The sequence below is a fragment of the Numida meleagris genome, chromosome 5 (assembly GCF_002078875.1).
Source record: "Numida meleagris isolate 19003 breed g44 Domestic line chromosome 5, NumMel1.0, whole genome shotgun sequence".
Taxonomy (NCBI): Eukaryota; Metazoa; Chordata; class Aves; order Galliformes; family Numididae; genus Numida; species Numida meleagris.
Window position 1 is genome coordinate 47,644,454 of NC_034413.1, and position 23,238 is coordinate 47,667,691.

General features: G+C 40.0%; 1 protein-coding gene across 5 annotated transcripts in view; it reads right to left on the reverse strand.

The window, feature by feature from the left end:
* Positions 1-22,389, reverse strand: part of NBEAL1 (neurobeachin like 1) — an 86,828-nt gene extending 64,439 nt beyond the window's left edge. For 3 of the 5 annotated variants that reach the window (XR_002438963.1, XM_021397484.1, XM_021397481.1), the window contains exons 1-3: positions 21,625-21,746; positions 20,871-21,199; positions 4,665-4,756 (exon numbers count right to left, since the gene is read on the reverse strand). Coding sequence is in view for 4 of the 5 variants with exons in the window: in XM_021397484.1 (XP_021253159.1) it covers positions 4,665-4,756; positions 20,871-20,921 (143 nt within the window). In the remaining variant the exon portion in view is untranslated. Of the gene's footprint in view, positions 1-4,664; positions 4,757-20,870; positions 21,200-21,607; positions 21,747-22,188 lie in introns of those variants that run through there. The other 2 variants (XM_021397483.1, XM_021397482.1) reach the window with 2 other exon arrangements.

The window sequence follows — 23,238 nt, forward strand, 5'->3', positions numbered from 1 at the left end:
ACTATAACACTGCAGATTTTTAAAAGTTTAATGGGCAGATGTGTAATGTTTTTTTCTTGATAAGACTGGCTGCATAAACTTACTATTCAAAAAGGAAAAAAAATTCTAAAAAGTCACACCTTAACTGACACTCTTGTTTGCTTGTTGCGAACATACACCAAAAAATATGAGAGTTCTTGACACTTTCAGAATCACAGAATCCTTGGAGTTAGAAGGGATCTCTGAAGGCCATCTAGCCCAACTCTCCTGCAATGAACAGGGACACCACAGCTAAATCAGGTTGCCCAGGGCCTTATCCAGCCTCACTTTGAAAGTATCCAGTGATGGGGCAACAACCACACCTGGTTGATGGGCATCCTGTTCCACTGCCTCACCCCCCTCTCTGTAGAAGATTTTTTCCTTATATCTAACTTAAAATCTCCCCTCTTTGAGCCTGAAACCATTTCCCCTTGTTCTATCACCACAAACCCTGCTAAAGAGTCTATCCCCTTCTTTCCTGTAGGTCCATTTTGGGTTCTTTATTTTTCACCTCCTTGCATTACATTTAGATGGTTATGCAGCAACAGAAATTGCTATCCCAGGTGTTTGAAAGGAAGTTCAGTTAGTCTTTACATAGTATTCATTCAATTACGGCTCAAATCGGCACAGCGGTAATCTCTCCTCTCAACCAAAACCATAAGTGAGCACTTTGGAACAAAGGCTGGTGAAAACCAGGCTTCACTTTTCAGCAAACAGTTTTCAGTAACTGAGTAATCAGCTTTATTCTGGTGATTCCTCCGTCTTTTTTATATGGGTTTAGAGTCCATATGCTAACAAAGTATGGTGTCTGTGGTACTTGACATAAGTTTCCTTTAAGCACCTTTGCTAGACCACATACAAAGCAAAAGCAGAAAAAGATCATAACACTGCAGATAATATTTTTGTTTCTGAAAGTATTAAATCAAAGAACAATTTCTTCCATTAGCGATAGGGGAAAAAAAAAAACCTCCTATGAGCTAGTAAATGTTTTATCCTATCCAGTGTAAATACTGCTGAGAGGATTGGGTTGTTTTTTTGTTTGTTTGTTTGTTCCAGGCAAAGAACAGAGGCGTATTAGGCTTTTGTGCTCAAAGCTGTTAGTGTTCTTATTTTCTTGTGCAATATCTTCACTTTCTTACTGAAAAAAATCACTGTAAGGACCATTAATGAACAACTGCACTTAATATACAGAAAAATATACAGAAGATACACAAAAATGTAGGTAAAATTAAATGTCTGTAAGCTTATAAACTCCACTTATTACATAACCCAAATCATACCACTGGATACACTCATCGTTCAAGTTCAGAGATTGCCAAATTCTGTTCTAGGTAGAAACTTCAATTTACAAAATAGATTTCAGGAGATTATGTATTTTAATTCAATGAAGAAACAGTCTTACCAATTAGATTAGCAAGTGACACTGCCACTTAAGATTCTTTCTTTCAGAAAAAAAAAAGACTAATAGTTTTACTACATTTCTGAAGCATTGTTTTCTTGGACGCTAAGAAAAAAGTCATGTGCTTTACACTGACATAGCTCCATAGCTGTCTTCCAGAAGGTTAGTTCTGCCCAGCAGTCTGAACAAGCTTCTTTGTCCCTACACAGTTGTTCATTACTTCCTGGCTCTTGCTGTTCAGTACAGACACTTAGCTGTCAAGCATACCAACATTCACATAAGGAAAAAGCAGGCACATGTCAGTCCCCATTCTAGTAGTTACCAATGTTCTTGACTACTATAAACTACATTTGACAGAAGGAGACAGCAATAAAAAAAGGATAAAATTCCTTCTATGATGTGAACAGAGATAAGGTAGCAAAGCAGAGCAACTTGAGATCACTGAGACAGATAGCAATGGGTAAACCTAATTTCTTGCTAGACATCTGAGCCCAAGGGGTCCTCTGGCCTCAAGAGAAGAGCCACTGGGAAACAGGTGGCTCCACACTGACCTACATATCTCTCTTTTGCATGCTCAGTAGTATCAGCTCCATAGTGTTAATGTTTGCAATAGAAATTGACAAATACCAGAAGGATGCTACTTTTAACATGCCTGATTATCTCTCAAATGCCAACAAGGGCAGAAACAACATTTATGTTATTTTGATATATTTTCTCTACATCTGTTACACAAATAAGTCTAAATCTGTGCAGGCCTATTCTTCCAGACCAAGTCACTAATCCTGTCATTAACCTCACAAAAATAGAGGATTTTTATGCTCACAAACCCATTATTTAATGCAGTGAAGATGCCGCTATTGTTCAGCACTGCTAAGCTTCATGTTTATGTTTAATCTTTTACTATGGTGCTGTAAAAACAAAACAAAAACAACCCCTGAACACATAAAACAACAAAACAAAGGGTAACAAACTCTTCCACTGTTTAATATTACAGTAGTACACTGGAGAAAAATAGTTTTCCTAAACTAAGCACCATAAGATGCATTTTGATATCTTACTACAAAGCAAACATCTTCTGAAAGAAGAATTAACTGGTAGATTTTTGTAGATTTTTCACATTACTAAGGCACTATAAACTTTGAATTAATATAATCACTAAGAAAAAGATTTTGATACAAATAGATGAGATGCCCCATTTTTGTCAGCTGAGATGCAGTTGCAGTATTCTTTGTTTCTTTGTAACAGTGGAGACTATCACTTACACTTCAAACAGGATCTGATCCAAAGCCCATTAGAGAATTTCCATTGATTTCAACAGGGCTTGGACAGGAGCCATTACGCAGAGAGCCATTCTTTCTATTCACTCACTTGTACTGGTAGCAGCAATAACACTGACACTGGTTCTCACGATTTCTGAATCCTGTAACATTTGTTTTTTCTTAAAACTCTTAGATCATACAAGGATGTATAAAAAAAAGAGGAAAGGTCCAGTGCTAATTTCCTATTCCTCATTTGCAAAGTTAATCTTGGTGCACAGAAAGCAAATTCTAAATGCTAAATACAGAAATGCGAAATTAGACTTTAATACTCATCTCATGACTATATTTCCATACTTGCAGTCAGCAACGTAAGTCACCAATACTCTTGTTCCTGAACTTTGAAGATTATAATTTGTGCATTTTAATTAAAGTTATCAGCTAAAATATCTAAAACTTCAATTGAGCATTTCATCTTTCTTTCTCTTATAGCAATCCATGAAATGGATTGGAGAAGCTGGCAGCCTGTGACTTGTACAGGTACTCTCTTTGCTGGGTAAGGAGCTGGCTGGAGGGCCAGGCCCAGAGAGTGGTGGTGAACGGAGTTAAATCCAGCTGGCAGCCAGTCATGAGGGGTGTTTCCCAGAGGTTGGTGCTGGGGCCTGTCCTCTTCAATACCTTTATTGATGACCTGGATGAGGGCATTGAGAGCACCCTCAGTAAGTATGCAAATGACACCAAGTTGGCATGAAGCGCCGATCTGCCTGGGGGAAGCAAGGCCCTGCAGAGGGATCTGGACAGGCTGGATCTCTGGGCTGAAGCCAGTGGGATGAGGTTCAACAAGACCAAGTGCCAGGTCCTGCACTTGGGCCACAACAACCCCAGGCAACGCTACAGGCTTGGGGCAGAGTGGCTGGATGGTTGTGTGGAGGAAACAGACCTGGGGGTATTGGTCGATGCTCGGCTGAACATGAGCCAGCAGTGTGCCCAGGTGGCCAAGAAGGCCAATAGCATCCTGGCTTGTATCAGGAATGGCATGGTGAGCAGGGAAGTCATTGTCCCCCTGTACTCAGCCCTGGTGAGGCTGCACCTTGAGTACTGTGTCCAGTTTTGGGCCCCTCACTGCAAGAAAGACATTGAGGCCCTGGAGCGTGTTCAGAGGAGGGTGACGAAGCTGGTGAGGGGTCTGGAGCACAGGCCTTATGAGGAGCGGCTGAGGGAGCTGGGGTTGTTCAGTCTGGAGAAGAGGAGGCTCAGAGGTGACCTTATCACTCTCCATAATTACCTGAAGGGAGGTTGTGGTGAGATGGGGGTCTGCCTCTTCTCTGTTGTAACTTGTGATAGGAAGAGAGGGAATGGCCTCAAGTTGCACCAGGGTAGATTCAGGCTGGACGTTAGGAAATTCTACTTTTCTGAAAGAGTGGTCAGGTGCTGGAATGGGCTGCCCAGGGTGGTGGTGGAGTCACCAACCCTGGAGGTGTTCAAGGAACGTTTGGACATTGTGTTGAGGGACATGGTTTAGTGAGAACTATTGGTGATAGGTGGACGATTGGACTGGATGATCTTGTAGATCTTTTCCAACCTTCGTGATTCTATGATTCTAAATAAAATTACAAAACTTTACCTAGATCTTACTTCCATTCGGTCACGGCTGTTACAAATACCAAGCACTAATACTAATGTTACTTCACCTGCAACATTTAATATGAATATTTATTCCAAAAATTCACGAAATTCAAGAAATAAGTGATTACACTTCTATAAGGAAGAACAAATGAACATTGACTTCATCACTTGATTTAACACAAATACCAGTATTTGAGTAAGTTTCATCATTCCCAACCCATTTTGACCTTCAGAAGAACAGGAGTACCACTCAACAATTAAAAGCTTTCTTTTGTTTAAAAGCAGTATTGATGTTGAAAGAAACTGGGCTCTCGGCCAGGTCTGGTTCAGATATCAAAGGCAAACAGGTCTGTAATTCTACATACCTAGTTGGTAGCTTCTCAAAGTCCACATCCAAAAACTGTTCATAGCTAGAAACAAAACTATCCAACCAGAGCTTCAGGTAATCTGGATCTTTCTGGAGAAAAAAATGAAAAAGGAGAGAGAAGGCTAAGAGAACATTAAGAAACATAGCACCCGAGGTCACTAGTCAGCAAGTCTGGAGCATTAACTTGAACGGAAAGCTTTTGCTTAACACATTTCAGCTGGGAGAAAGGAATGACTAGACTGATTTTTAGAAGAAAGATTTTAAAAAGCTCTATTCTTTGAACTTCTCAGACATATCGTGTTGATGTGATAATCTTGCTCTGGGTATCTATTCATTAGTTCATGTGTTTCCATTTACTGGTATCAATGTCAACTGAAGTGTTCTAGCTTACAAACCTTCCCCCCCCACCACCCCAGTCCCAACAACCTTTATTTACTCTCCAGAATAAGTACATAACTTTACAAAACTGCTAGCATATTTTATTCTTGATAGCATGGAATTTAATGCATATCATTCTTTATGGCTTTACAGAATTACAAAGCACCAGAATCTCCTTCTCATTTTACACCATTTTCCCTGTTCCCAAGACCTCTTCAACTCAAGCAACCATCAGAAACACAGAGAATTTACTTCACTATCATTACTAATTATATATGAAGTGCATTCAGATACTGTGACAACATATAAAGCTGAGGGGTTTTATTTGATGCATATCTTTCATCCGATTATTTGCTTTTACTATCTTCATTATACTTTTTCACTCATTTTCTCTGGATTTTTCCCTCCTTATTTTTCTATCTCATTCCTAATATCCTCCTTTTTCATAATCTTTCTCCCTGTTCCTGCTCCTACTTCCCTTCCATGGTTTTTCCTTCATAAGCCATTTCCCCCTTTCTTTCTCTCCTCAAAATTTCCCAAAAAAAAAAAAGGCATTATGGTCTATAAGCCTCAAGTAGACCCGTCCTCATTTACTATGCACTGAACTACTTATCTTAGATAGTTAAGAGCACTCAAGATGAAATTGCAACACACAGAATTAAGAAAGCCATTGAGATAAAGAATAATTTCAAGGTTTCTAAACTACTGGCTTAAGCTACAGACGTCAACAGATCATCTCAAGTAGGAGGGTACAGAATACACATTTCTCAGGTTCAGACATCAAACACGTCGAAAAATCAAACCAAAAGATGGCAAGAACTACTGCTCACTAATATCCAAAATGAATGGGCTAGAAGTAACAGAACATGCTGTCCTCAGACATTGTTGGCTTTGCATTAGGAATTACTTATATACCTACCATTCAGTCTGCTGAACAGTATTATGGCTTTTTAAGAATGTTCAAGTATTTATAGCTGTAACTTTCCTGTAATTTACACAGGATATTTTAGCCACATGCATGCGATTTCATAGGATGGTAAAGGCAATTTAAAACAAGATGCTATTTTGGCAACTACAGTGTAGCTCAGGCTAGAGAGGACAAAGGAGTAGCATCCACAGCAAAGTAACAAACAGAAACAAGGCCATAATCACATGCATGCACTTTGCTTAGTTAACAGCCATGACAATACCCATGCATGAGAAAAAACTGGATCTGTTTGACTCTTCTTCCTGTTGAAGGAACTGCTCTGATATTCTTGGCAGGAGCAAGTTCTCCTTGAAATAGAACATGAATCACTAAATTGATTCAATTAGTATTCCAAAATTAAAATAGTGTTGACACAGCTGAGATTCATCTCTAGCTGTTGATAGTAAACTGTTGTAAGAAACTCAGTTATTCTTGATCATGCACCACTAGGGAAGCTGATTGAGAATTGCTTTAGAAAGTGTTCTGGATGAAAGGAGAGAGAAAAGACAGAAGAAAAAACTAGATTAAATGCCTGCTTGCTCCTTTTTAATGATAGCTAGAGCCTAAATCTACTTCAAGCTTAAGATTAAATTAAATCTCCTTATCTTTAAACAATAATGCCTTTGCAAAGCTATCAGTGAAGACTAGCAGCAGCAGAGAACACTGGCAAGCAAAATATGAAAGAAATAAAGCAAATACGTAGATGACAAAATAGGCCACAGATGTTAAAAAGAGCCAAAAGTTTTTACTGAGCTGTAGTGCACATACAGCTCAATTCACACTGCCACCATAACTTCTCCATGTGAGGTAAACATTGCAGTCAGCCCTTGCTTTCTAAATGATCAGTCACAACTGGCAAAAAGCAAGAGCTGCAGTACTTTTGTTTGACCATTACCTGCAGCAGACTAACTCTGCTCCCTTCCACCTCAAATCCCAGCCAGCCAATTGGCTATACGCTACCTAGAGTTACTAAAAGAATCTGCTTTGATAACAAAATACCAGGTAGCATTATTGGTATGTACTAGTAGAAAACAGTTTACACAATAGTAGACTGATTTGAGCTCAAAATCTAGATATTTTCACCCAAGCAATAGCACTAACTCAACATCACTTGGATAAAAAAGACAAAAAAGCAAACAAGGTCATTTAGAAACTGAAAGTACATAAGAAGCACTAAGAAATACATCTCTATTATAAACCATAAGCATACCATCATTTCAGAAATGAACAAAAATGAGGAGTAATAAGCTAGGAGTAACTAAACATTCCAGGAAAAAGGTGACACAATATTCAATTGTTTTGCTCCAAGCAAAGATACAGAAGCTCTTACAAATACAAAAGAAACAAAAGTTAAAAACAGCTTTCAAACTTGGAATCTGGCTCAGGTTTCTCTTTTCCTACATTAGCAGCAGCCAGTTCAGATGCCGTAGCATGCAGCAGTCACATGCTGAAAGCCACAAGAAATCTCAGCTTTACCGAAACACTTTTAAGAGAGCAAACTTACAATGGTAAACGTTACCCACAGCAAAGTGGACAAAAAAATGCCTTCCTCTTACACAACTAAATAAATACATTTCTGAAGACCAGCCTGCTTGATTCAAAGCCGCCTTATATTTTCCCACATCAAAGCATGATGGATTAGGAAAAAAATTGTCTTTTAACATTGCTTTGGCATTTTAATTTTACAAAAAAAAACAGATACTATTAAGGGCATAAACTAATTCCTGTGCACCATGTAAACCAGCATCTTCTCTCTTGAAACGAGATTTTCAAGGTCAGCTGCTGCCCTATATTCTGACATCTGAATTTGGTGGATTTCTTCTCGCTCCCCTTTTCAACTTCTCTCTCTCATGACAGATGCGATAAACCAAATTAACAGCAGAATACAAACTGACCTAATTGTTTAACGCCAGACCAACTTTTTAAGACAGCACATACTGTCTCACAAATACGTGCGTTACCACACAGCACAAGCTGGGAATATTTTAGATCTGAGAGCAAACTGTCACTGAATAGCAACCCCAAACAATTCCCTGTAAATTGTTAGGAATATATTCTTATTCACTGCTTTCAGATTACCAGTAGCTGGAGGCTGTATGCAGCTCCAAATTATTTTTAATGGTGCTGTTGAAGACGTAGCATGCTTTTAAGGCACAGCTTACAAATCAACATTTTGATAATACATCGCAAGGACACACGGTAATAAACAATGCGAGTCTGGTATCCTTTCCCAGCCTCCTCTCTCCACGCACACCTCCAGATATGCCCTGTGAGATCAGCAAGGAAGACAGAAGGAAGTTTTTCATTTGTACAGCAGCAGTCAAAGCAGAAAAAACATGCAGGTGGTAATAATACATCTTCCACTAGTTACAACTGTACAGCCACTAGAAGATAAAAATGTTGATTCTAGAAATTGTACAGCTTATTAAGTCATGACCCTAAACACTCCTTTTATTTACCAGAAGCTTGTCTAGCTTCCTTTGCAAGACAGATTTGTGTGTCTTATTTGATTAATAATTCATATATAGAAAATGCATGTTTGAAAATTCTGGAAGATGTTTCATCAAGGTTCAAAATTCCCAGAAGCTAAACAGCAACTTAAGTTAGCCATCTCTCCTCAGAGCAATAAGCTGACACAACCCAAGTTTTAACAAGGCAGTCATAACGATGTGGTGCTGTGAGGATACGTACAAAGCTGGAAGGAAAAGAAAATTACAAAGCCCTTTATCTGATAGTCGTGAAGCAAATCACAAATACGTGGGCTTAGGCTTCTGAGCTCAACATATTGCAATGAAAACCTGTGAAACTGCTTAGGAACCATCATTCATCCGCACTAATGAAAAATTGCTTTAAGCCTATTAAATCAACTGCAGCTCAGAGCAAAGTGAAAGCATTTCCTCATTCCTTCCTTTGCTTGTTGTTTTTTTTTTTTTTTTTAAATACCCTTTGGGCTTCCACTTTTACACAATTCTCAGAGCACAATAATTGTCATCGCAGCTCTTCAAAATGAAACACTGTCAGGTGCAAGCTCTATGTTGTATACCAACAAGTACAAAAATAAAAACATACCCAGCAGTGTCTGTTGTGGTTTTTCATTTGACCAGCATGGCTAGTGCTTGAATGAAAAAGTTGCTAAATAACATCAGTTGATCTTCACACTTGATTACACTGTGTAAAACAACACTGCAGCTAAACAGTGCCAATCACAGCAAGTTTCCCATGCAGTCCAACATTTCAACAGTTTCAGTGTACAAAAACTCCAGCAGGACATCCATCACCTTAACATAACTGGGAAATAAGCTTCTAATGCTAATGTCAACTTCAGGGCTTACCAACATCACTGCTTAACGTAGAGAAGGATTTGTCCAACAGCAGATACAAAACTCTCAAAGACAATAATAGTAAAAGAAACTAAGTACAATCAACACTAACCTGGGACAGGCTCTTTTCTTTGATACACTAAGTTGCCTACAAATGGCAAGAGCATTGTCCGTTCTTTATGAAGACCGATTAAGTGAACAACAAAGAAAGCTTCTAATCCTGTCCTTTGTTCAGTAACTAGTTTGCCTGGGCAAAAAGGTCAACAGGAAATGGATATTTTCCCATTAGTGAAAACATTTTTAAACTCATAATACTCCCTGTAATTCTTATAGCTGACTCTAAGTTAAATGAACACATTTTATGCAGAACTGGCATTGAAGCCCTCCCCCTAGAAGTCTCCAGGCCTGCGCCTGTGGAGTACTGCGCTCTACTAGGGCTTCGAGCAAAGCAAGAGAAGGAGAAGGGCAAAGATCACAGGGCTTCATTCGAAAGCTGAAGCTGCTGAACTGCCCCAGCTGCCGGCAGGGCCGCACCCCATGGGCACTGCCCCATCAGGGCCAAACAGGGCCTCAGTGTGGCACAGCCAGGCCAGGCAGCCTGCAGGCCAGGTGCAGCAGTTGGGCAGCCTAGTGAATGATAAACTATTCACTAGGGGATTAGCAGGTTTAAGGGCACCTTTTCCTCTTCGTATTTCCAAGCACGACACAAAGAATTTCAGCACAAGATCTTCCAGCAGCCTACAACGAGATATGTGTCAAAGTGCTGATGCTGTTTGTGAACCTTGTGAACCCGTAAAATGCCAAAGCAAAACCTGAAAGAATCAACAGTACAGTTAGAATTAATCAGTGACTTCTTGATAAACTGTACTACACTGGCTAAACAGCCTTGAGAAACGAAATCAATTCAGTTTATCAAAAGAAATCACCTTTGGGTACAGCTTATTTTAACCACAATATTTATTTTTGAATCTGAACTGAAAGCTAAAGGAAGGCTTCTTGCAAGCCACCAGAAACCTCTTTCCTCAAAACACATGTAAGCATGCATATATATGTTCCATCTCTGGAGCTGAAAAGAAGAGAGGGCGGATACTTTCTAACCAGGAGCTGAAGCAAACCACGATACAAACAAGTTCCGAACAAGTTCAAAACTTCCATTTCGCATGGAGATTTTTACCAAAACAAACTTATAAACATCTCCCATGATAGAATTTAGCTCAGAAACACTGAAGTGAATATTGATACATTTATTTTCCTTTCAAAAGGATAAAAACAATTAGAATCTGCCACTAAATCTTAGAAGAAAAAAAATACAACTGAGAGCTAGTATTCCATTTCCTTTCCACTTCGGTGCTCAAAAAAAATAGAAAAGCAAAACAAGATTCCTAACTAAAACAGAAGTAAAGCTTCCTTTATTTATTTAGTTATCTATTAAAGCTGTGTTTGAATTGTAGCTCGGAGGTGGCTCCAGAGCCAGCCTCATCGTGCAGGAAGAACTCCCGCCCGCCATGCAGCACAGTCCCACGGGCCGCTGGCTGCACACGGTGACGTGTCACCGGCTATTAACTTTCCCTTTCCCCGTCAAAGTTGACACAACAAACCAGCAGCAGTAACAGCTGGAAGCTGTATTTTAAAAAAAGGGGAATAAGGAGCATTCTGAATAATTAAAAGGTAACTAAACTTCACCACGTCAAAAATTCTACCCTGTCAGGATAAGCCCCGATTAAACGCAAATTCAGCTTACAAAAGATTCAGGGTTTAACGCTCGATAGCTTTGAAATTCCAAAGGTCCGTCATCGATTTAAATAAGAAAAGGACTGAGCTGCAGCAAGAGTACAAAGCCAGTTAGTTTCTAACCCGTCCAGTTTCTAACTTTCGGCGTGATGTAAGAGACAAGGACAGAACGCAGACAGGCCGAAGGGGAGCAGGATGGTGCCAAGACACCCAAAATATCAACCCACTATTTCACCTTATCAATAGCTAGATATTGTCAAGTCTTCCAGGAGATGAAGAAAAATGCTGAGGAGAACTTGTGTACAACTTCAATATGAAGAGTGAGAGTATGAGCCCTAAAGCAAGTTCTTATTTCTTTAGCAACGGATTTAACTGCTTTTGTCTTCTCAGCCTTATCAGCACTAAGACTAACACTGTACTGCAGCTGAACTACACAATGAGTATACAAGCCCCCTCAAATTAGCTTTTCAAAAGCACCCTGCAACTATTTGGCATCAGTTGCACTTCAGATGGCACCATTTTTAATGGATTACCACAGCTATATAGCAAGGTCAGATTTCTGCAAATAACGGGCTCCTTCTCTGTACCCTGCTTTTTCTTAAGAGCTTTGTTTATCCAGTATTGTGAATGCTGCTGAGTCCTAGGGAGAACAAACACTACACAGTCATATCTGAGCCTGTGTACTCATTGCCACTTTGGAGACATTTTTGTATTTTAGGTTATACCAAAGATACGCACCCTTCTCATCACGGTGCTTTTTCTCCTCAACTCCAAGAATGTCCTTGAAAGCATGTGAACACCAGATTTAATTAGAACAGTTGTTTAAAAACACATATATACTAAGGAACTCCATAAATAAAATCATTTCTCTCCTTGCTTCTCAGAACTTACTCATTCATTTAATCTGCATTTCCCATTTGGCTTCAGTCCTCAAGAAAACGGTTCTTTCCTTGCAGCCAAAAGTTCAGCAAAAATCACATGTAAAATGAACATCAAGTTTTGTGAAACTAAGAGCATTATCCAAGCACTCATCAAAAGAGTTGGTAAAGCAACTTCCAAGCAGCCTGCATCTACTATAACCACTTTCCACAAAACTTATGGGCATGATGCCACTGGAAATTCTGGGCTGACGTCCCATTTGTATCGTCAGTTTACAGTTACAGTATTTACTTCACAGGATGCTTTAGGAATAAGCATTTTCCATTACTTACAAAACTTTTTTTTTCCCAGTTCTTAAATTCTCTTTGCACATTTCAAGCAAAAAATTCCTAGAAAACTATATGAAGGTACAAAGTTCTCCCAAAACAATTACTAAAAGAATAATCCCCTAAACTTTTAAAGGAGATAAACTGCTTCATTTTCATTTTGTTTCTTATAAATGTTTCCAGCATTACCGCTAAATTCTTGTTTCCAGTGTGAGCACTACCTTTTCAACCTCTGCCTTCTAGCTTCCTTATTTGTTTTTAAATGTATTAATGACACACTCCTGGAGAGTTCTTATGCAGATTCTGGTTACTTGACAATAAAATGAGTACTTCATTTTCCCTGTATTAATAATTAAAAGCAAATACATTCACTGTTTCCATTCAAAACCCAGGAATATGTCCTCAATCAGATAATCATAAATGTTCTAAATATCAGAGAAAGTATCTACATATAACTGTTTCATCAGCACAGAAATCTAACTGCTAAAGTTTAGAGTTGCAGGTGCATGGAGGAGTCTTGTCTCGTAACAAGATGTCTAACTTAAAACAGCATTTATTACAAGAATAATCATGTTTGGTATTCATTTATCCATGGTTCCTGCTCTATGTCCCATCTTCCTCTATTGCATTGTCTCTTTTACTACAAGAAGTTTATGATCAAATGACTTTTTTAATTAAAAAACAATGGCCAAAAAAAGGTTTTTAATCTTTACTGTTGAGGTGGTCATGCTTTGATGTTTGTTTGCTTTCCCCTCCCCTTCTTACATATAGCTCTTTCACCAAGAAAAGCTCAGTAACTAAAGAAGCTCGTTCTCTTTTTATGGCAGCTGTTCAGCCTTCCTAACGCCTGTAAATATTTTAACAGTATCTTTTGAGAACATTTGGATTCTGGCATTGAGCCACAATGCTATTGAACAGGCAGCTGGTAAGCCTTTCTGCCCGCTCCACTGGTGTATTAGAGCACAAACACAGAGCACATTTGAGTTGATTCTGCAATATTATTTAATCAGGACACATGGTACCCCAGATCTGAACCAGATGAACACGTTAAGCGTGTCATAACTCAGACACCACACAACAGCCCAGCATTTGCTATGTTTTCTGTTACAGTGCATGCCACAGAACCAGAAGCCTGCGTTTCTTGCATTCTGATAAATCATTCCCTGTAAGAAACACTTGATGCTTTCATTACATTAAAAGCTTGCTCTGAAATATTTTCTACGTTTGCTGGTAATGAGAACTGGATGGTTCTCATTAGAAGCTACGTATTTTTGTTGCTAAATATATTACAGATAATACAAAACAAAAACAAATCCCCTGTAGCTTGCAAAATGTTTGGTTGTCTTACATCTCTGTTCTGCTTAGATTTACCTGTCATCTCACCTCAGTCAGAAGCCTACACTATCAATGGCAGAGTCACTGTTCTGGTTTGAACAGCTGTCAGTACAAGGTTACCCTGGTCCATAATTAAGGATGATAACAGCTATTATAAATAAGTGAATAAACTAATGTCTCATATATATACACATCAGTCAGTTATTTATATGGAAAGTTCCGTACTTCAAAATATCTTAACTATGTTAGTTCTCAGACTATGAGAAATTTCTTTAAATAGCAGACAGCAACATCAGAATTGAAGACCAACTGTTCCTTCTTATCTATATCCATTCTTAGTTCAGCATCCCAAAGGCACAGCAAGGACAGTGTCACCAAGCCACACCCACAAGTGACTTGTGACAAGTTCTTTTGCCAGTTACATACTTCCAGAATGGCAGAGATGCATCTCTTGCAGATTGTTTTGAATGCATTTTACAACAGTGTAAAAGATGCTCATTCACCAGTTATGGCAAAGGAATGAGTCTTCACAATGGTGACTGACAAAGAGCTGCTTTTACTGCACACTAAGTTTGATCAAGCATTAATCTAGCTCTAATCTGAATATTTCTTTATCCAAAGGTAGTATATAGCAATTCAATATGAATCACTGACAAATCAGCCATTGCACAAGAAGGAAGACAAGTGCAAGCTGAAGTCAGGATGAGATCATATTCGCGATGCAAAGGTCAGTGTTTCACAGGGCTTACAATTCAACATCAAAGATTACACTGTAGCTAATTACATGCTTCTCACTGCAACTAATCACAACTGTGCAAAAAACACATTTTTTGAACTAAAAAGGTTAAAACCTCTTACATGTAAGATTTCACGAAATCCAACAAACTGGTGAATAATTTCATAACACTCTACTGGAATGTATGCATTTGCTCTTGTTTGCTGATAATCATGTGAAATCCTGATCTTACGATGCAGTTGCTGAAGGGATTTGATCGAACTATGACATACTGCCTGGGATGCAGTACTTTGTAAAATAGTAGCGAGAGGCTGCCTGACAACAGAGGTGAAACAGAAATAATGAATGATTCTCACACTCTTCCCATAGCACATAGCATACATTAATTTAAATGAACTGTTTAATGTGTAAATGAACGTATAATGCCAATAAGTTTAGCTCAAGCACATTAAATATGTTTGTGTTAAACTTTCAGCTTCAAGTATTCACACTGCAATCGTCTTAAGATCTTCGAGACAGCCATACAGTTACAGAACAGCTAGCACTACCAGCACGCCACAGTTTGAGGCATTTAACTCTTCACAGCAGTCCATTCTTGACTAACGCAGAAATCTAGGTTTCCCCCAGGACCACTTATTTTATCATTCAAGCTTTCCAGTTCCTTTAAGCAGCTTATAAGGAACCAGAACCTTACATGAGATTCTTCCCAGATGAAGAAAAAAACTAACTCAAATGACAGGATTTGAAATACCCTAAGACATTTTTAGGATAATGCATACAGTCACATTTCATGGTTTTTTTTCCATATGGCTTTTTGGTCTAGGGCTAAAATGCTCTCCTACAAAAATAAGTATAACTCTTCTTTCCATGCTATAACATTAGTTTCAGAAGGAAATATATTTATACGTAGATATCCCTCACCAAACCAGAGAAAGAACTACAATACATTTATCTCAATACAATCAGATCTGGTAAAAACAAGTCAGCAAAACAGTGCAACTTAAGAAATATACTTTCTTGTGAAGACAGCTCTTAACACAGCAAGGGATGGGACTGTCTCAGTTATGCGTGTCAGTAAAGACCAGAGCATTATGATTAGCTTTACAACTGCTAATACATAGAGCCTCTACCAACTGACGATGCTAAGACTGAATGCTCTCAGGAGGCACAAGTTAAATAGAAGCTGGCTGAAGAACACGGCTGCACCTTGGGCTATTCTACTAGACAAGGAAGCATTTAAATGAAAGCATAGTTTTGCTGAAGATGCACAGCATAAAAAAAAAGCCCAGGACCAATTACTGGGTGAAACTCTGCCTGATACAATTAAAACTCTCACAGTTAAATTCTTAAAGGATAGAAAATCATCTTGACAAGACTTAGCTGTTACAGCACCCCCATCTGCTGAGTAGCTAGTTCTCAAGATACACTATCTGACGTGCCTTTCACTAGCTGTCTAACAAAGCAGAATCATTTATAATGCAGCTAACTCCTTTTAAAAGCCCTTTCCAGGGCTTCTGTCATACTTCAAAACTTTGGTCTGCCTTTACAAGTGTAAGCCTGAAAATATTTTAAGATACATTTCAGGTTTACAAATCATGCTGTTCTGGTCCATAAGTTATGAGCAGCAACCTGCTTTGATAGGCGCTACTTGAAATCATAAGTTCTTTTTAAAGACTCTTTTGGACTGATAACTTTGTTTTACAGGAGACTTTCAGCATATTCCTCTGGAAGTTAATCATTTGACTTTTATCCTTTTTTTTCCCCCCCTTAGATTTAAAAGTGTTTACATTGTTTTCACTCTGTGAAATTCAGATTTCCCTTTGCCTTTGTAAAACATTCAAGTTTTCTTGGTGGTATTTGTAAGTATTCAGGTAAATTTGAGAGTATCAAGTTGTACCATATTACTTGTTTTTTTTTTTTTTTTTTTTTCCTTTTCCCTTTCAAGATAGGTCTTCAAGCTTCTTTTGAAATGTGTAATTTCAAGGGAAGGATATGGTAGAGCAGAAGTGGACCCAACCATTATCATAGCATTTTGCTTTTATTTAAGCCACAGTTCTTTGTTTTAGCATCACTTACCAGTCACTGTTCATATTATTTAAAAGCCACCCTACACCCCCACCTCTTCCTTGTTTTCCTCTAGGTTTAAGTATGCAAAGAATTAGGATTCAAGTTAGATGACAATCCTTTAAAAAAAAAAAATCAGTCACTCAGGCACCACCCAGGCGGAGTTATCCCATCGAGGATAAAAATGAACCAACTGTTATTTAGTCAGAATTCTATAACAGCTATGTACATACACAGTAATTAGTCTTTTTCAGTTCACCAGGATTGCATTTGTCACATGTTCTGCATCTATTTCAAATACAGAAAACATAAGGAAAGAACAGCAAACAGAATATTTTCTGAGATGCATATAAAAGATAAGTGCTTGTATTTATGCCTTTGAAACCCCTTACTGAAGGCAACTGAAGATTTTCTTTTGTTAGAAGAGAAAAGGATTACTGTCATATAGAAGAGTATTTGATCACTTTCTGTGTAAAATTAAAAATTTCGGATTCTTTGACATAAAGTATGTCAGGATTTCTGAAATATCTACCAGAAAAATTGGAGAAGATGAAATACACATAGTTAAAGTCTTACAGACAAGATACAGATACAGGATAATTTGAATCTGCAGTAAAAGTTACTTCAGAGGATAATAAGACATGAATTAATTTTGCATACTAGTACATAATTAACAACTAAGAAAAGGTTAACTACAATTACAATTGTAATACTGTCACAGCTACGCTGGTTTAAGAACACAAGGCAAGATTGGTAGAGCAGATCTAATGAAAGAGGTTACTTCAGTCACATGAACATGAAAAGGTCACAGAAACATTCAGATGAAAGCATATTCTTCTCAGACTACCTCAGTTCATCTGGTAGAGCTTCTCTCCTGCTGTAAACTTACATTCCTGAAACATTTTCAGATATCTGCTGCATATTCACTTAAGTGAATCATGTTACTGTGTAGATTATAGTTAAGGCTTCAAACTGATGATCGATAACACTAATACTTGGCATTACCTTTGTCTACTTAGCCGGCTGCAGAAAATTTTCCCTAGCAAATTCTATAGAAAAAACTTGTGTTATCTATTCTACATGTATTTCAACTACCTTCAAATTACAAAGCATGCATTCCTACATTTAGATAAGGGATGGCAGCTTACATTTATATCAGTATTCAAGTGAATAACAGCATTATACATAGCGGATAACCAAGCATTAGAGAAAAAAATCCCAATTTTAAACTGAAAATCACCTCAAATGACCATGGCAGCAATCTGAGTTTTTAAACAATGACAATGTTTTCTTTGCAGAAAGTTTGACATCATTTAAAAAAAAACAACAAACAACAACTCAAGGCAGAACAGCTGAGACAATTAACAATGCAATGCTTTCATATAATTACCAGTGACTCAAATCTAAACTTCACTACATTAAATGAGTTTCTACACTGCTTCCAGGCAGCACCAAAAGCATCATCAGTCACATGTGGCTGCTAACTTTTGTTCGGCATCTCAACAGCAGACTAATTTGCAGCTTTGCAGCTGCTGGTCCTACAGAGCACAGATTTTAGAGGAATAGAAGAAAAAAGCAACACAGAAAATACACCTTAGGTTTGCCAGATGAAAAACAACCAAATACCAACTTAAAATAAACTTCTGCATCCATCAAAATGCAGAAAAAAATAAAACAATACTTCACACGTAATATCATCCGAAGACTGCTTTTGCAGCGAGGCTGTTCAGATGCTCAAGTCTACCCAGATCTTCAATTGCTACACTGCACAGAAGTCAACAAAGCTGCAGAATTCCTCTCGTAATGCTACTTCACTGAAAAGTAATGGTTGCAACTGACACTTAACACTGCACAGGGACCTCAGGATATCACACAGAGCAAGAGGCAGGACCCCACAGAAGTAAGATGGTAACATAGTATCACCCATCACTTCAACATTATGACAAGCATTGCTGCTTTAGCACACAGTGCTATATTTAGCATACTATCACCCAGGTCCTGATCATCTGAAAAAGGCAATCTAGGCAATGCAAGTTGTTATCAGTAATGTCAAGCATCACACTGAAAACAAGTTTGTATTTCACTGTTTCTTTATCTAACAAGGCTGTGAAACACAAAGCCATGCATTTGAGATCTGTAAAGCAACAAATCCTCATTTAGTCAACTGTAACCCCCCAGCAGGTTTAGTAGTTTGGAGACATCTCCCACTTTTGTTACCCAGGAGGATGTCAGCCACAACAAAGTCATGAAAATGCAACACACGGGATACGATGCTACGCTTCATCGGGCAGTCCCAAGCAGAAAGACTTTTCCCTAAGCCATGATATCACATTACTGGTGATTATTGCTACATCTTCCCATTGCGCTAGATGCTCTATGGAGAGCCAAGTACAGCACAATCTAGATGTTTTCAATACACAACTGAATAATTTTATTTAACCTTCAGGATACTTCATACCCTAAGCTTCTTCAGTTGCTCTCAACTCCTTCAAACTTAATGCAAGAGAGAATACTGCATTCCAGATGCCTTTCTTAAGCAGAAAGGATTTTAAACTAAATCAGTTAGAGATGAAAAAAGAAAAAAAAGCTTTGTGCCAGTGCTTGTGGAAAACATGAGGTTTTTTTGGACTCACTGTAGTTGTCCCCGAATTTCAGATACAAGCTATTTTACTAAAACAAACATTTCTATATAAGAAAAAATTCCTTATCAGTCTGTGAATACATCTAACCTGTCCATAATATACAGTTCTGGAAGAAAAGAATACATACTAAAGAAAAACCAAAAATCAAGTCACTGAGAGCTCATGGAGGTTGAGTACATCAAAATATACACATATTTTAATGAGTCTAAATAGTCCCTTCATTCCCAACACAAGAGCTGTCCATACGGCACTTGCATCATTCACATAAAGAAACTGAGCACCCTCTGAAGCACACACTGTAACTAGCACTGTTTTATTTACACCTGCTAGCATGCAGACAATATGGAGATGAAACGCACACAACCAGAATAAAAGGTTCAAAGTAAAGGAGTCAAGGAGGAAGTAAAGGAGGAAAAGGTGCAAGAGAAAAGAATTTTGTAAAGTTCTAGAGAGGAAAAAGAAAAGGATTGGCTTAGGAAAAAAAGGAGTTTGGCTCATCTCCCCAGCCCTGCATCTCCTAAAGCTGAGGAAAGCCTGGATTCTTGGAGTCTGTTCCAAGTGTCTTTGTTCTTCTCACATCGATGAACTCACTGGAAAAACATCCATCTCCTCCAGTGCTAGTCTATTTCCCACTGCTATTGGCATTCCTACTTAAGTTTAAATGGCAAAGGCCTATGCAAATACACTTCAATCCAACAGATAACCCACGTGGGTATCAGTAAGAAGTCATAACATGCTGTGATGCTTGCAACAGTTTTATTTTTAACTACATAATTGAGCATTAGGATTGCTAACACACACAAAAATTAAGAAAAGCCACAACTCAGGCTGCCTTGTGCAACCCTCACCCACTGCTTGTGCACTAGCATTATTAAGGCAGTTTGTATTTAAGATCTCACAATATGGCCTTGAAGCAGACCTTCTGCAGAAATGAATCCGGAAGAACAAGAGAACGTTTACCCTTACTACCTGACTAGTTCAAAAAGTTAAAAGAAACTGTGATACATACAAAGGGTGAGATTGCAAATAAAAAAAAAGCAAAAGAAAATTAGGGAATAGGGCCACCAAAAGCAATCCTTGCCACTACCACAGAGCTCCTATATGACAGCAGGCTGGCTCCTACCTCAGCCTTTACAGTTGGTTTGTTTTGTTTTTTAACACTCTCCTCATTTTACGAGTACCTATTTAGATAAGCTGGAATCCATTCTGCATACATACTCAGCACTCTGGCAGCAGTTAGCATCTCTGCTTTAAACATATTAATTGCTTTACACCGTGAAATACAAATGGAGAAACAACAGAGTTGTAATAGTGTTTCTGTCAGGGGAAAGGAAGTTCATTACCATTAACAGAGTTGTGGTGATAACCAGCAAAAGAAGGTTCAAGAGTAATTTAATAAGTCTGCCCTTTGGGAAGGCTTTGGCTAATATAGATTAAATAAAACAGAAACTGCACAGAAAATAATAAAGTTAAAACTAAATACTAGGCAGCAGTGAGTTAAACGAATGCAATCCATCCTAACACCACAGCCCTATGTAACAAAACATACTTGAAGTGCAGATGCATCCATTCACATAATCAAAAGATGTAGCTAAATAAGTGCCATAACCCTGTGCAGTTCATGCTTAACTCACAAAAAACCAAGCCCAATCTAAAGAGTAAATCAAGAGGTGGGCTTGTAAATAGTCAAAGTTCAGTCATACTTCGAGAAGTCATGCAAGTCTAAGCAAAATGAAGCATTAAAACATATTACCGAACTACCTTAAATATCTGACTTACAAATAAAAGAGGAAAGACACACCGACACCCCCCAGACACTCACTCACCTTGCTGCAGTAAAGCATCCAAAGCTCGTACAGCCTCTCCCGGGATGCCATTCCTCCCCTTCCTCCTTTCCGCGACGCCAGCTCCTTCCGTTCAGGATCCAACCATGCTCAGTCCCCCAGTACTCTTCCCACAGCTTTTAGCTTATTGTGACACTTATATTATAACCCAATAAGAAGTCAAAGATTAAAATAACAGGGTCTCAGCCTCTCCTTTTTGGGTAAACATAGCACGGCACCAGAGACTGAAAGCAGCAGCCGAGCATGTCCGTTCCTCGCCAGTGGCACTCCGGGTTTAATCTCCGAAAATGAAAACACACCCCTTCAGGCCTCTGGGGGAGGAGAGCAGAACACAAACCCGGACATAAAGCCCACAGCCAGCGTCGGGAATTACTCGAGACCGGTGGTACCGCTTCGGCCCCCGGCTTTACCGCTGCACGGAGAAGCCTGGCTGCCGGCCCCCGCGCCGCCTCCTCGGTTTCGGAAGGAGCGAGCGGCTGTCGGGGGACGCCGAACCCTGAGGGCTCACCCCGTCGAGAGGCCCGGGCGGGCAGTGACAGCCGCCGCCCTGGTGCCCCCACCCCGGGCTCCACAGCCGCCCCAGAGCGCGGCAAGCCGAGGCGGCGGCTGCCCAGGCGGAGACGCTGGCTGCGGCCTTTCCCGTTCCCCGGAGAAGCCCCGTGCCGCCCACTCCGTTACTGCCTCCCAAGAGAGCACTGCTGCCCCGAGCCGCCACCTACCGCGCCCCCGGCCTCACCCAGCTCCCCGCGTGCCTCCGCGGCCTCTCTTCACAGCCCACCCGTGCCACGGCGGGAGGCGGCCGGGCAGCGCCGGGCGACTGAGTGGGCAGGGCCTCGCCACATCGCCCGCCCCGCCCGCATTCCGGCACACGCCCCGAGCCGACGCCGGGGGGGGTGGGGAAGCTGCGGGCGCCATCTTGGCTGCGGGCAGAGCCGCGGGCGGAGTAACTGGCTGGGCACCCTCGGAGGCCCTGCGGCCGTGGAGCAGCGGTCACCGAGTGGGCCGGGAGCCTGGGAGGCAGAGTGGCACAGGTTGCGCGCCCGATCCTCACCTGAGGAGAGGCCCTCTCAGGCTGCGCGGGAAGCGTTTTTGCCCTTGAAATTGGGATTGGTGTGCCCCAGGATCTTAGCATTTCACACGCTTGAGAGAGGCCCAGGCAGCCTGAAGGCCGCATGTAAATGAACATAAAACCTACTGCGGTTGTAAAGCAGCCTATGTTTCGTACACGGAGCTCACGTAGCACCAAAGAAATACTCCTGAAATTTGTTAGATTTCTAAAAGAGAATGAGAAAAGGCTTACCTCAGTTTACTGATGTGGCTTTTCACAAGCCTACGTGTGAATACTTGGTCTGGTATTTCTGAGAACTTGTCAGAAGTGATTTTGCTTCTTCATAAGTAGAGCCCCTGGTCCGCAGGGAGAACCTTAGTGCAGTGTTGGGTCATAGCCTGAGCTAATGGTTGAGCACTAGGTACAAAGGTGTGGCTAACCTAGGGAGCTCAGGTGCAAGCAGTGTTCTTGAGTGACCTGAAGAGGTGGAGCCTGGATCCATCCCTCCTCATCCTCATTTAAGGATTAGCAGCTGAGGAGGCAGCCTCTTTTAGGATAGAGATTACACTTTTCTTGAGCTATTGTTGGAAGGGGTGAGCTAATTTTTTTTGTTATTACTTGTTATTGTTCTGTAGTGCCTGTATCCTTTTTTGAAGATACTGTCATTGCCTTCCTTTGCCATGCAGTTGGCCCTGAATCCCTAGCTGTATCTCTGTGTCTTTGATTACTGGTACCCCTCCTCACCCAAGTAAATCCCACACAGCTTCCCTTGAAATGTGACTTGCTGTTCACTGTATAGGGTATTCCTGTATGGGGCATTTCTGCAATGTTTTAGGTGATACTTGAAAGTTTCTTCCTAGAAAGAGTGGTTGCACATCTGAACAGACTGCTCAGGGAGATGGTGGAGTCAGCATTCCTGGAGGTGTTCAAGAAACGTGTAGATATGACACCGAGAGAGGTGGTTAGTGGGCATGGCATGGTGGGGTGGGTTGTGGTTACGCTACATAGTATCATAGAATGACTTGGATTGGGAGAGACTCAAGGATCATTTGATTCTAAACCATCTACTGTGGGTAGGGTTGCTAACCACTAGATCAAGCACTAGATTGTGATCTTAGTGGTCTTTCACAACCTTAATGATTCTATGGAAGCCCACTGCAAAGGAATTGACTGTGTAATATCATGGTATTATCTGCTGTATGAAAAACTGCTGGAATTGGATGCGTCACCAAGAGCACAGCCTGAGATCAGTCCCTGCACTTATATCTGTGTTTTTTTCTTGCTTTTAGAAGGTCAATGAAC